The sequence below is a fragment of the Salvelinus sp. IW2-2015 genome, linkage group LG6.2 (assembly GCF_002910315.2).
Source record: "Salvelinus sp. IW2-2015 linkage group LG6.2, ASM291031v2, whole genome shotgun sequence".
In the NCBI taxonomy this organism is placed as follows: domain Eukaryota; kingdom Metazoa; phylum Chordata; class Actinopteri; order Salmoniformes; family Salmonidae; genus Salvelinus; species Salvelinus sp. IW2-2015.
The window spans coordinates 1341574-1355658 of NC_036846.1; the positions used below are offsets into that span (position 1 = coordinate 1341574).

Below are 14085 nucleotides of genomic sequence, written 5' to 3' on the forward strand. Positions count from 1 at the left end.
ATGCAGGTGTGTGAACAGGTGATTAGAATTCCGGTGATTGGGATCTGGAAAGTGAACTGGAAAGTGGGCTGCGTTCCGGGGATCAAAGTGTTTGGGAGTGTGATTTGGACACAGACGTTACAGGACTGAACTACACTCCTATGTATTTTGTAACAAGATACTTTTGAGAGCTGTAATTTACATTTTCAAAATACTTTTCTATACCATTTTTTAAATATTGGTTCACAATTTTGTGGCCCCCTTTCACCCTGCATTGGTAGCAGAAGTCTGATGGCACCATGGTGTGATAAGCCGGTCTGCTAAATGAACTATTGCAAAGCATGCTGAGTATTACTCTGCTCCCCGACCCCGAAACAAGAACAATAGTTATACCCAGTGTGGTATGTTTATCTTCTTATTACATTTACATTTTGGTCATTTAGGAGACACTCTTATCTACACTGACTTACAGTCAGTGCATTCAACTAAGGTAGATAAACCACAACATATCACAGTCATAGCAAGTAAAACATCTCTGTAACCGTTACTGAGAATGTTGTTGCTATTCGRGCCAGCTACTTGCAAATTTATTTCTGTATTTTAAAATACGAAATGTATGTATTTTAATTAAATACATTTCAAAATACAAGTATTTTGTAGTTTATTTTGACACATTGATCTTTATGGTATTTTGTCATTTTATTTTATAATTTTTTTACCAACCCCTGTCTCTTACTTGTGGATGGATCAACACCATGGACAAATGGTTGTTGTAGCAGCAGGTCGGGCTGTGCAACAGGTGGGAATAGAACAAATTAGATATTTATCTCATGACTTCCATGCTGGTTGTCCCTGTTATCATCTTTTTTTCTTCTCCAATTTCGATTTTTTTGCCTGTGTATTTTGCAGGGTAGATACATCACCAGGACGGGTGACAAGTTGKGAGTGGCTTTTCATATTATTTTGTAAAGATGATATGAATTTCATGTAAAGCACCACCTCACATGTAACGTTAAGAGTTCTGTCTCTTGTCTCTCCGTCTGTGTGTGACTACTACAAATGAAGTGAATAACATAGGTTAAAATGTAATTTGATTGATACTGTCTGATGTGTAAATGTGACAAAAACATTGATAAGAGAGAACTCTGTATTTTTGGGTTGCGCACAAGAGAGCCTTTTTGGCACACTTTGAGTGTAGTGCATTGCAATACAATCACGGTTGTTGAGGTGAAGGATTCAATTGAAGCCTTTACGGGAGGAAGCTCCATCATGGTTGTTGACATGAAGGATTAAGTTGAAACATTAGCAGGGGTGAATGACATTAAGTGAAACTCCAATTTAACTGTTCTCTTCATTTTATGAACTGAGCAGGAGCAAAGGACCTTCGGTGAAGTTCCACATGGTAAAATTCTCTGTTCATTTCTTGAGCAGAGTGGGGGTGACAGACTCTGGTGAAGCCCTTTCTGACAGATTGTTCGGTTAATTTTTGTACGTTTTGATGGAACTCTATATGATACACTTTTTGTTTATTTCGTACAGTTGAAATTGGAAGTTTACATACACCTTAGCCAAATATATTTAAACTCAATTTTTCACAATTCCTGACATTTAATCCTAGTAAAAATTCCCTGTCTTAGGTCAGTTAGGATCGCCACTTTATTTTAAGAATGTGAAATGTCAGAATAATAGTAGAGAGAATGATTTATTTCAGCTTTTATTTCTTTCATCACATTCCCAGTGGGTCAGAAGTTTACATACACATACACCCACACATTTTCTCTGGGATTAAGGTCAGGGCTTTGTGATGGTCACTCCAATACCTTGACTTTGTTGTCCTTAAGCCATTTTGCTACAACTTTGGAAGTATGCTTGGTGTCATTGTTCATTTGGAAGACCGATTTGCGACCAAGCTTTAACTTCCTGACTGATGGCTTGAGATGTTGCTTCAATATATCCACATCATTTTCTTTCCTCATGATGCCATCTATTTTGTGAAGTGCACCAGTCCCTCCTGCAGCAAAGCACCCCCACAACATGATGCTGCCACCCCCGTCCTTCACCGTTGGGATGGTGTCTTCGGCTTGCAAGCCCCCCTTTTTCCTCCAAACATATCGATGGTCATTATGGCCAAACAGTTTTATTTTTGTTTCATCAGACCAGAGGACATTTCTCCAAAAAGTACAATCTTTGTCCCCATGTGCAGTTGCAAATCGTAGTCTGGCTTTTTTTTGGAGGTTTTGTAGACGTGGCTTCTTCCTTGCTGAACGGCCTTTCAGGTTAAGTGGATATAGGACTCATTTTACTGTGGATATAGATACTTTTGTACCTGTTTCCTCCAGCATCTTCACAAGGTCCTTTGCTGTTGTTCTGGGATTGATTTGCACTTTTCGCACTAAAGTATGTTCATCTCTAGGAGACAGAACACTTCTCCTTCCTGAGCGGTATGACGGCTGCGTGGTCCCATGGTGTTTATACTTGTGTAGTATTGTTTGTACAGATGAACGTGGTACCTTCAGGCGTTTGGAAATTGCTCCCAAGGATGAACCAGACTTAAGAAGGTCTACAATTGTTAGTTTTTTTGATGTCTTGGCTGATTTTTCTTTTGATTTTCCCATGATGTCTAGCAAAGAGCCACTGAGTTTGAAGGTAGGCCTTGAAATACATCCACAGGTACACCTCCAATTGACTCAAATTATGTCAATTAGCCTATCAGAAGCTTCTAAAGCCATGACATCATTTTCTGGAATTTTCCAAGCTGTTTAAAGTCACAGTCAACTTAGTGTATGTAAACTTCTGACCCACTGGAATTGTGATACAGTGAATTATAAGTGAACTAGTCTGTTTGTAAACAATTGTTGGAAAAATTACTTGTGTCATGCACAAAGTAGATGTCCTAACCGACTTGCCAAAACTATAGTTTGTAAACAAGAAATTTGGGGAGTGGTTGAAAAACGAGTTTTAATGACTCCAACCTAAGTGTATGTAAACTTCAGACTTCAACTGTATAAGCAGGATAGCGAAAGGGTATGCATGAGCCGGCTATGTGTAATTGTACGTGTGACAGTATGATTCATTGAGTGAGTGTGTGACTCATATGGTTTAAGAGCAGCACTGGGGCTCGCGAAAGATATGTGTCACTGACGCTGTCTATAGTGATAGACAGTAGCCCTAATGTTAAAGTGATTCCTCCAGAGAGTTTGATGACCTGGGTTGACCGCCACGATCAGGCAAGGTTTTTAGAATAGGCCTAAATTGAAATGGAGATGACGGCCAATGCTGAGTGCTTAAAAGTAACGTACGGTATATTTGTTCATCCTGAAGGAAATATTGAAAAATGATATCCAACGAAAAAGGGTTTAACCCGAGGTAGAGGTTTTTACGTAGACAAGATTCATGGAACTCATGGCCTATCAGTTGAAGTTGAGTTTGTAGGGAATGTTGACAGTATGGTTCATAGTATGAATGTGTTATTAGTAGCTTCTAGCAAGCACTCAGATAATGCAATAGAGTGGTCATCTGAAACTAGTGTGTTAGAGATAAACAGCTAAACAGACAGATGGGCTGCTTCTGGACCTGATATTTGGGGGAAATTTGCAAAGCACTATAAATTTGTCTCATTCTCCTAACATACAAATCACATGAGATTCGAAGGTCATTTCCATTCCGTTCCCCCTCCAGCACATCTAGGTTAAAGATAAGCTTCCTGTGGACTCGTAGATAAGCCTCCACCAGTGAAAGTGAGTGGTAGCCTACTCGCCTACTCGCTTAACTCAAACAGGCTGTAAGAGAAAATAGACCGCACAGCTAAGAATAGCAATAAATACATAAGATCGTCAACCTGGCTGACATGATGTTCTAATTATTATTAAATAAAATTATAATTTTGTGCTAAATATAATCTACTTCCATTACATGAAACCACTGTCAAAGACTGAATCAAGTAGATGTTTTTTGTAGAATGAGGACTCCGAACTAAAAGAGCTGATAAACTGGCACCCCCGGATGTGTAAATAACAGATTTCATATTTTGACTATTGATTCTCCCAGGGACAGGAAGTATAGACCACAAGCCGTACGTCAAATGTAATAGGCCTTGACGATAAGATGAGACTAGTGGAAAGAACTCTGGGATGGTTTCAACTTTAGTAGGTGTTATCGAGGCATCCTGCAGTGCCAGGTGCAGCAAGCTCGATTAAAAAAGGGAAGCGAGGTACATAATTAAGGCCTCCCAATATAGGAAAACAGCATATACAAACTAATTCAGAAAAAGGCGGAATTAAAATGTTTGATTAAGATTTTGAAGATTGATTAAGATTTAGCGTAGTGAAAACAAACTAAAAGTACATTTTCTCTACCAGGACTGATGGAATGTCCACTACCAAGTATTCTGATGAGTTTAACAAGGATTTTGTATCTCTCCTTTTGAAATTCTTACAGAGGCACGCCACCTTGGGAGAACAAATTAGGTACCAGAAACTGGCTGTTAAAGGACCTCCCAATGTAGTAAGGCTTGGCCATTTGTTTGTAATTGTTTTGGGATTGCCAAAATTGTTTATTTGCAGTAGCGGGTTGATTGTTGATTGTGGGGGTCTTCACACTGGGGGGAAAAATGTAGCAATCTTGATTTTAAAGAAATGCATTGAGATATGTGTATGTACCAATCCCAGTTTTCCCATTTAAATGAAATGAATGAAATAAATATTAATAAACATATGCTAACTTTACATGTCTCTCCAAGAATTACAAGTATAAATAAATATTAATACATGCAGCATAACAGACAAAATTTCTTACCTGGTCCATTTGAATGACAATGTTGTAAAATTGTCACATCCCGTAAGACCATCAAATAAAGCCATGGGCTTTTTCTCCACATACTGTATTGTGTATCTAACTCAGGCAAAAGAAAATCCTGCTCCCCGGTCAAAAAATTGTTTGACCATCTCTTACTAGCCTACAGCACATTTTCTATATTAGCGGGTTAGGGTGGAGCGCAGGCATCAGATTTTCAGTTTATCACATATTGTCAGGCAGTTGCAGATGGGTTATTAGCAATTGGGGGCGGGTGCGGGTGAACAAATAGCTGACCAGCGCACCAGTAATGTGGGCTATCAAGATTGCCTCTGACTGGCAAGAACTCACAGGGGGTGTGGCCCAGGGAACACTGTTAGGTTCATTGATCTTCCTTGAAGTTATTGACAGTGCTGCCAGAGACATAGACAATCGCTGGAAATATATGTTAATGATTTAAATTTAATCCATAATTGTACAGTGGATAATATCTCCACACCAAAAGCAACCTTAACTGGTCTATAAGAATAGATCCATAGAAGTGACATGGCCCTAAATGTCACGATCGTCGTAACTTTGAATAGAGGACCAAGGCGCAGCGTGAGAGAAAGACATATTTTTATTTAGAAGACGAACAAAAACAACAAACAGACGACCGTGAAGCTATTCAAACAAATAGTGCTGACACTAAACACTACACATAGACAATTACCCACAACAGCCCAATGCCTATGGCTGCCTTAAATATGGCTCCCAATGAATCACAATGAATGACAGCTGTCTCTGATTGAGAACCATTCAGGCAACCATAGACATACCTAGACACCTACACTCAACACAACCCCATACACTCTAACAAAACCCCCTAGACACTACAACCACCCAAGACAAAACAAATACACACAAACATCCCCCCTGTCACACCCTGACCTAACCAAAATATTACAGAAAACAAAGATAACTAAGGCCAGGGCGTGACACAAAACCCTTTAAAATGCAAGATCCTGTTGGTAACATTTATGAGAAACTCGCCCCCCCTTCATGTCCCCCTTATGATAGATGAGAAAAATCTGCATGTCTGTTAAAGTGTGTCATTGTGCGTTTTTTCGTGTCCATGGGCGTGACCATGGACCAAACATTTCAGGGGCCCTCCTGTTGGCTGGTGACAAAATGTAGCTGTTTTAAAGGTAATTTCCTGCAATTCTATACATTTTGCCATGGCTTATGCTATCTGAGTGACTCAAACACTATAACAAAATCAATGGGGGCCCCATGCCATGAGAAAAATACTCCTGAATGCTTAATTATTTTAATTTTAGAATCTCCCTAAACTGTTAGTTCTCAAAAATGATCTTATTGAAAAAAAATATGGTCCATTATCTTTTCTATGTACATTATATCTGGTTTAAGTCATTTAAGTTTACACTGAAAAATTACTGTTTGGACATAGTCAGCACGAAAAAACACTTAGACGGCCCAGCCAAGAATTTTCTCTGCAGATAAAACCCTGATAAAATAATCTGCATTGGAAAGACCAAATTGAATCAATGATTTAACATACAGTGGGGCAAAAAAGTATTTAGTAAGCCACCAATTATGCAAGTTCTCCCACTTAAAAAGATGAGAGGCCTGTAATTTTCATCATAGGTACACTTCAACTATGACAGACAAAATGAGGAAACAAAATCCAGAAAATCACATTGTAGGATTTTTAATGAATTTATTTGCAAATTATGGTGGAAAATAATTTGGATTGTATTTTTTTCTTCATCAATCTACACACAATACCCCATAATGACAAAGCAAAAACTGTTTTTTAGAAATGTTAGCAAATGTATAAAAAAATCTTTAATATCACGTTTACAAAAGTATTCAGACCCTTTACTCAGTACTTTGTTGAGGCACGTTTGGCAGCGATTACACCCTTAAGTCTTCTTGGGTATGACGCTACAAGCTTGGCACACCTGTATTTCAGGAGTGTCTCCCATTCTTCTCTGACGATCCTCTCAAGCTCTGTCAGGTTGGATGGGGAGCGTCGCTGCACAGCAATTTTCAGGTCTCTCCAGAAATGTTAGATCTGGGCCACTCAAGGACATTCAGAGACTTGTCCCGAAGCCACTCCTGCGTTGTCTTGGGTGTGTGCTTAGGGTCGTTGTCCTGTTGGAAGGTGAAGCTTCGCCCCAGTCTGAGGTCCTGAGCGCTCTGGAGCAGGTTTTCATCAAGGATCTCTCTGTACTTTGCTCCGTTCATCTTTCCTTCAATCCTGACTAGTCTCCCAGTCCCTGCTGCTGAAAAACATCCACACAACATGATGCTGCCACCACCATGCTTCAACGTAGGGATGGTGCCAGGTTTCCTCCAGACATGACGCTTAGCATTCAGGCCAGTGTTCAATCTTTGCTTCATCAGACCAGATAATCTTGTTTCTCATGGTCTGAGAGTCCTTTAGGTGCCTTTCTGCAAACTCCTAGCGGGCTGTCATGTAGTGGCTTCCGTCTGGCCCCTCTACCATAAAGTTCTGATTGGTGGAGTGCTGAGGAGATGGTTGTCCTTCTGGAAGGTTCTCCCATCTCCACAGAGGAACTCTTGACCTCTGTCAGAGTGACCATCGGGTTCTTGGTGACCTCCCTGACTAAGGCCCCTTTCCCCCGATTGCTCAGTTTGGCTGGGCGGCCAGCTCTAGGAAGAGTCTTGGTGGTTCCAAACTTCTTCCATTTAAGAATGATGGAGGCCACTGTGTTCTTGGGATCTTCAATGCTGCAGAAATGTTATAGTACCCTTCCCCAGATCTGTACCTCGACACAATCCTGCCTCGGGGCTCTACAGACAATTCATTCAACCTCATGGCTTGGTTTCTTCTCTGACATGCACTGTCAACTGTGGGACCTTATATAGACAGGTGTGGGCCTATCCAAATCATGTCCAATCAATGGAATTTACCACAGGTGGACTCCAATCAAGGATGATCAATGGAAACAGGATGCACCTGAGCTCAATTTCGAGTCTGATAGCAAAGGGTCTGAATACTTATGTGAATAAGGTATTTTTTATTTTTTTTTGTAATACATTTGCAAAAAGGTCTAAAAAACTTTTTTGCTTTGTCATTATGGGGTATTGTGTGTAGATTGATGAAGATTTTTATTTTATTTGATCAATTTTAGAATAAGGCTGTAACGTAACAAAATGTGGAAAAAGTCAAGGGGTCTGAATACTTTCCAAATGCACTGTATTTCAGTGTCGTTGACTGCGATGTGGATATCAGTAAAAACTTGAACTCTAACTTTTATTACATGTAATGTCAAACTCATTTTTATATATTAAATCACTTACTAAATACAGCTATGAATACCTATAACCACACTATCCCAGCAATCACAGCAACCCTGTTCATAAATGAGCATGTTTTGTTATTATAATCATATGCTATACAACAAAAGCTGAAATGTATAAATATAATGTTTAAATCAATGAAAAGATAGTAAAATGCAAAGCACAATATGATTTTGAGTTATTTCTACCATATTATGTATCTGCTTGAATTTACCACTCGTTTCAGCATGGATGTGGCTTGTGTTGAAATGAACACCAGATGACAGTATTGTAAACCCCTAGTGATTTCTAAAAGGCTGTGACTCACACAGAGCCTTTAGAAAATAGACCCCAATTATCCTATGGATCCAATTGTCTCACACAATTTGTGGCCAAGGTAACTTTTCAAGTCAGTCCACTTCTGTATTTTCATATGACAGCATGTCATTAATTATTATGAAGCAAGACTGTCCTTCCTGTTCAGTGTACACTGAAAACTTTCAACTGTCATAGTTTCAAGTATTCTAGTTAATCATGTCAGCCGTTTCATTGTGTGCTTGTATCTTATTTAGTAGGCCTAGCCTATGAGAGCAAAAGTAGGATAGGACTCATGATAAATAGGCACATAAGGCCTACTATACTGTAGACTATTACATAATGGGGTAATAGGCTAATAATAATAAAATATATTTTTACAAACGAGTGCATTGAAATTACCATTCATGATTAGAACTAAAATAATTGCCATATACAAACACCGATTCACTCATTATGATTTTTGAAACAATGTATCAAGCTTAAATATACGGTAACATTACTGTGGGTCTTTGCTGCGGACAAGCTCACGAAATAATGTGCTCTCTGATTGGTTTTTATCACTGTCAGTAACCTAAAGTTAACGCCCAATTTCCTCAATACTATCCTATTGCGCCATTGATATCGTGAAGTGGGAGAGGTCGTTTTTTTCTAGCCGGCGTGCCCACTATAAAGCTCCACGTCAGGCTTCAAAAGCCGAGGACGTCTATACATACTTGTTCTTGTACGGGCGGGTGGAGCAAGGAATATAATTAAGAAAGAGTTTGCACAGGTCAGTATTTGTTTTGTTCAAGACTTACCGTTTATTTGGGCGTTCTCAGTTTTCTGTAAATATGGCAAGGTCAAGTAGCTACTATACAAGATTTTACAGGAAGCGCTACCGGTTAAATGTATAACGCCTTGCCGTTTGTTCCCTACATTGCGGGAAAATGTTTCTGATCGCGTAGGCTACCTTCGTTTTTAGTGTGGGCATTCTGTTCTGTGTCTAGGCATCCCAAACCATAGCCTACTCTGGTACGCAGTAGTCAGATTAAGCCTTTAAGCCCTGTCTATGAAGTGGCTCTTCATTCTGTTCATGTCTCCATTTACTGTTGTGTAGCCACGCTTATTTTACCAGCTGAAAATGTCATACGCAGACAATGGTGGTGCATGCCTTTTGCTGCGTTCTTAGTGGGCTGATGTGATGGCCTATTATTTAGTAGGCCGTTCGGGTGGCTGTATTCTGTTGACCAAAGGCCTTTGTTTATAGCTCTGGGATGCAATATTCTTTCTTTTTGTATACCTTTGTCTCATGGCTTCAATGTTTCTATTTCCAGTGACATTTGGATCATCAGTCAGCCTTAACATCAAACTCTTCCTTACTCCACCTGTTTCCTGCAAACCCAAGCCTCCACAATGATGCAAATTAGCAGTGACCCGGCCAGCAACAAGAACTCCCTCCTCAATGTGATGCACCGCTTCATCGCTGCAACCAACAACATGGATGAGACCATCATGGTACCCAGCCTGTTGCGGGATGTGCCCCTGGAGGTGCAGGAGAGCCAGCAGGTTGAGGTGGTGGAGAACAACGAGCCTCCTTACCCTAACAAGCAGAAGGACATGTACGAGCACTACCTCCTCCTCAAGTCCATCAAGAACGACATGGAGTGGGGCCTGCTGAAGAGGGAGATGAGCGGTGGGGCCAGCTTCCTGGAAATGGCTGTCAAGCAAGAGGAGCAGCAGTTGATAATTGGGGAGCTCCCTGGTGAAGAGGGCTCTGATCTGGAAGGCCAGTTCCACTACCACCTCAGGGGACTGTTTGGCGTCCTGTCAAAACTCACAGTGCAAGCAGACCACCTCACCAACCGCTACAAGAGGGAGATCGGAGGTGGTAACTTCATGAGATAGGGTCACTTTTGACTGACCTTGGACTGCTTGACTACAAAGTGGTGTTATCGGAGACTTCGTGCAACTGACCAAGGACCGGTGTACTGACCAGGGCCTGGTTTCCCAGGAGCATCTTAAGGCTTGTTAATGGTTAGAACCATAGGATCCTATGGTTCTAATGATGAACTTAGCCTAAAGATTAGTTTGGGATACCGGGCCCTGAGCTACTTGACTTTCAATCCTGACTTGAGTAGTGACACGCCACCCCCTCTCTCGTCCCTTGCTTCCCAAAGCTCCACTAATCATACATTTTAAACCAATCTGATTGACACCTGCACATGTTCCTGAATATTTAAGGTCATGTCTGATTTGTTGAACTGTGCATTGTAAGTTTATCAGAGTTGACATTTCATGCTTATTGGCTGTTTACAGAGTTGTTGGTATCGTATTTGGAGTCTCGTTGACTCATGGCTCTGGTAGGTAGATAACCGTCAGTCTTCATTTCAAGTCCAAACATTCAATGTGGATTCACGTGTATGTCAATGGAACTGGGTGTCTGTATGCCATGTCTTTTGTAAATGTCTCTAAAAAAGGTTTGACTGCAGGAGTATTTAGAATGCTGGTTGTTCTGTCCCTCCTTAAAATGTAAAGCACACTTTAGCATCTGGACTTGTTTTTAAGGGCCTTTTATTAATAAATAAAAAAAGTTATGATATATTCATGTGTCTGTAGCACTCCTGATGAAACATGCTGTGCCTTGAATTTTTTTAACTCATTCAAGTCCTGCTCCGATGCCCATCTTGTCCACATTGTCTGATGGGTATAAAAATGTCAACCGACCCATTTTGGAGTGACGGTATTGTAACACTATTCCTTTCTGTGTTGTCCTTGGTTATTTCAATTTTTATATTGTGCACAAATGCAGTACAACTAAATAAAGAATTAAACTCCTGTTTGTATTCAGCTCAAATTTGTGTACAGCTAATGTCAAGGAGTGGTATTGACCAGACTTGTTAAGGATCAATGGATATGCCATTTTCATTCTAGTCGTTTCGTCCCTGGTTTAGTTCTGTCTATATAGCATAGGCTCTCGCTTGGTCTGCATTCCAAATGTTACTTGTTGATTTTTGTGGCAGATTCCTGTTAAGACTAGAAGCTGACTTTGACATGCTATAACATGAGCACTGATTTCTGTACGCATAGTACAATTGCTGTTGTCTTTCTTACAATACAGGCTCCTTGACAGTTTAAAGCAAGTCTGGGCACTAACTTGCATCGTATGAGGTTTATGGAGAATCATGAGCCCTGGCACTTGCCCTGGAATGACCTTGGGTGAACATTGATGCAGTTATTGTCAATCTGTTAGTAATATTTACATTGGAAGGGAAACTTCAAGCTGGGTTATCTGTGGTCATTTGACCCTTAACTATTTCCTGTGTTGAGCTCATGGCTCAATCCCCAAAGGTATGACTTCTCATGCAAATGACGGGGGCATTTCTGCTGCAGTGGGCCTGGTTAAGGAAATGTAGGTTTATAACTGATTTACAGTGCTTTCGTATGCCATTGAGTCATAAACATATGACTGATTTAACCTAGAGTTCATGACTGTTTTCCTTGTTCCTCGGTCAAATCAATGGCTTTTTAACAAGTAAGTTACCTCAACAATCAGCTGGCAATTGTTCAACCTGCATATCACACAATCTTGTTTGACTCMGATGAGAGATGGGATTAATAAAAAGTAACATACAGCTATAAAATTATGGCATAAATCTGGGTTTTGACCTAAAGAATATTGCTCTGTTTAATCATTAACACTTCTCAAAGCGCTGAATCAAGACCATTACTTTCAATACATTGTTCTCTTAAAATATGGGTCATTGAATTACTTTAATCAAATGTATGTATAAAGCTCTTACATCAGATGTCACAAAGTACTTCTACAGAAACCCAGCCTAAAACCCCAAAGAGTAAGCAATGCAGATGTRGACGCAATTAACAMAATGGAGTCATTATCCGCTATCATTTGTAAAATCAACACAAAATATATAGGTCAGAAATTATTGATGAAGATGAGCAAAAAATACATAATACWMWMYYTGAGCTATATTGTATGCTCAAAATGTAAATTATTWTAAGGGTCAGGGTGCTGGAGTATTGAAAACGGGTGCCAGTACTATCAACCCCTATCTTTTAGAGAATTTTTAGTACTTAATCTCTGAGTATTTTTTKGAGTGTACAATATAGCTCACTATTTGTATTATTTTACTATTTTTTTGCTCATATTTAGAAAAGATGCCAATAATTTTACACCTCAATATATCTATCTATGCTTGATGTGTATCAAACACAAATTATCCATATGGCTTCCTCAAACGGCAATCTCCCACCTCCATCACCCTCTCAACCCCTTCCCTTAGCAACAGCTCCACCAACAGCAGCCAATAGGGTAACAATGCTTTTTTTCTCTCTCAAAGGCACAGCAGTGATTAAAAGATTGCAGACAGAGGGACAGGACGGGTGAGAGAGCACTGCTAAAAGGGCTACTCTGACCCAACACAAAGCACATTGGGGCATGAAAGGCTCATGTATTAGGCTATGAATACGAGAGCACATTTATATGAAGCTGGGTTCCTGAGTCTTCTCTGTAGATGCTCTCAATGTATGTCRGGAAATATCTGGACAACAAAATTGCTGTAGCAAAGTTGGTCAATCCTTCAGCCCACTCAAGTGAACTGGGTCAACCACACATTTTGGGACAGCTGGTTAGGCTGTTGATAGTGAATGGAAATTGGGTTTCTTCACGTTACGTCCCCACGACTGTTGGCTATCAGAGAGGATAAATTGTCTKTGTGGGGGAGACACATTTTAGCACCATTTGTTGATATAGTCAATGGACTCAAGTGGAGATTATTGTTGACCTTTATCTGTGGAGCGTGACTGGATTAATACAGTGATCCAAACAAAATGGGGTTCATTTCTTAGTCAATTCAGGATCAGAACTGAAATTAAATGAATGAATTGAAAATGTACTTTCAAGAAATTAAAAYGTTTTTTAATAGCATAATATCTGAATCCCTTTCCTAAATGGCGTGAGGCCCCTATAGTCACATGGCTCAGCACTGACCAATTGGACCAACTAAATGTCTTCAGAAACGCTATACAACAAAGGGGTACGATCACACTCATTGCCTCTCCGATTTGAGTAAGTTTCACATGGTGTGGTTGTSATACATTTCACCATGGTCTGTCAGCAATTGTGACATGATTATGAACCAAGAGTCACGTTTGAAAACACTGCAATATTTCTTGTCTACATATGGTCTACATATGGTCCGACAAATGCAGTGACAGTTGAATGCAGTAACTGTCCAAATCTAACCAGGTGCTAGGTATTTTAAGTAACAAAGCCATCTATATGTAATGGCAAGACAATTGGCTGTATGTCCTTGATACTCAACCCTTGACACTGGTGTCAAGGTTATGGAGATGAGTGCTTTGCCAGCCACCCCCCCCCTCTCTCTCTCTCTCTCTCTCTGTGAAGGGGAATGGATGTAGTGCAATGTGACCAAGGGGGAATTKGATAGCGGCGCGACACTGACGGACACATGAGAGTGTCTGTGTTGCAAGACCCTTCTGAGGCTCTATAAATTGTGAATCTGTTGCCCATGCCGTGGGTCAGCGTGCGACGGCGTGATCACTGACACTTGGCAGGGAGCGGCCCCGTTGACTGGCCCATCTCAGCCAGCTGCCCCAGCCATACCTCCTTTTCCCTGCTAGTAGTCGCTGACAACGGATGCTCAACTGCTGCAACACTTTCATCTGGCA

General features: G+C 40.4%; 1 protein-coding gene across 1 annotated transcript; it reads left to right on the top strand.

The window, feature by feature from the left end:
- The first annotated feature begins 9033 nt into the window (after nucleotides 1-9033).
- Nucleotides 9034-10977, top strand: LOC111965640 (mid1-interacting protein 1-like). Its single transcript, XM_023989804.2, has 2 exons — nucleotides 9034-9166; nucleotides 9711-10977. Exon 2 carries the CDS (start codon nucleotides 9790-9792, stop codon nucleotides 10279-10281), a length of 492 nt encoding a protein of 163 aa, XP_023845572.1. The 5' UTR covers nucleotides 9034-9166; nucleotides 9711-9789; the 3' UTR covers nucleotides 10282-10977.
- The last annotated feature ends 3108 nt before the right edge of the window (nucleotides 10978-14085 follow it).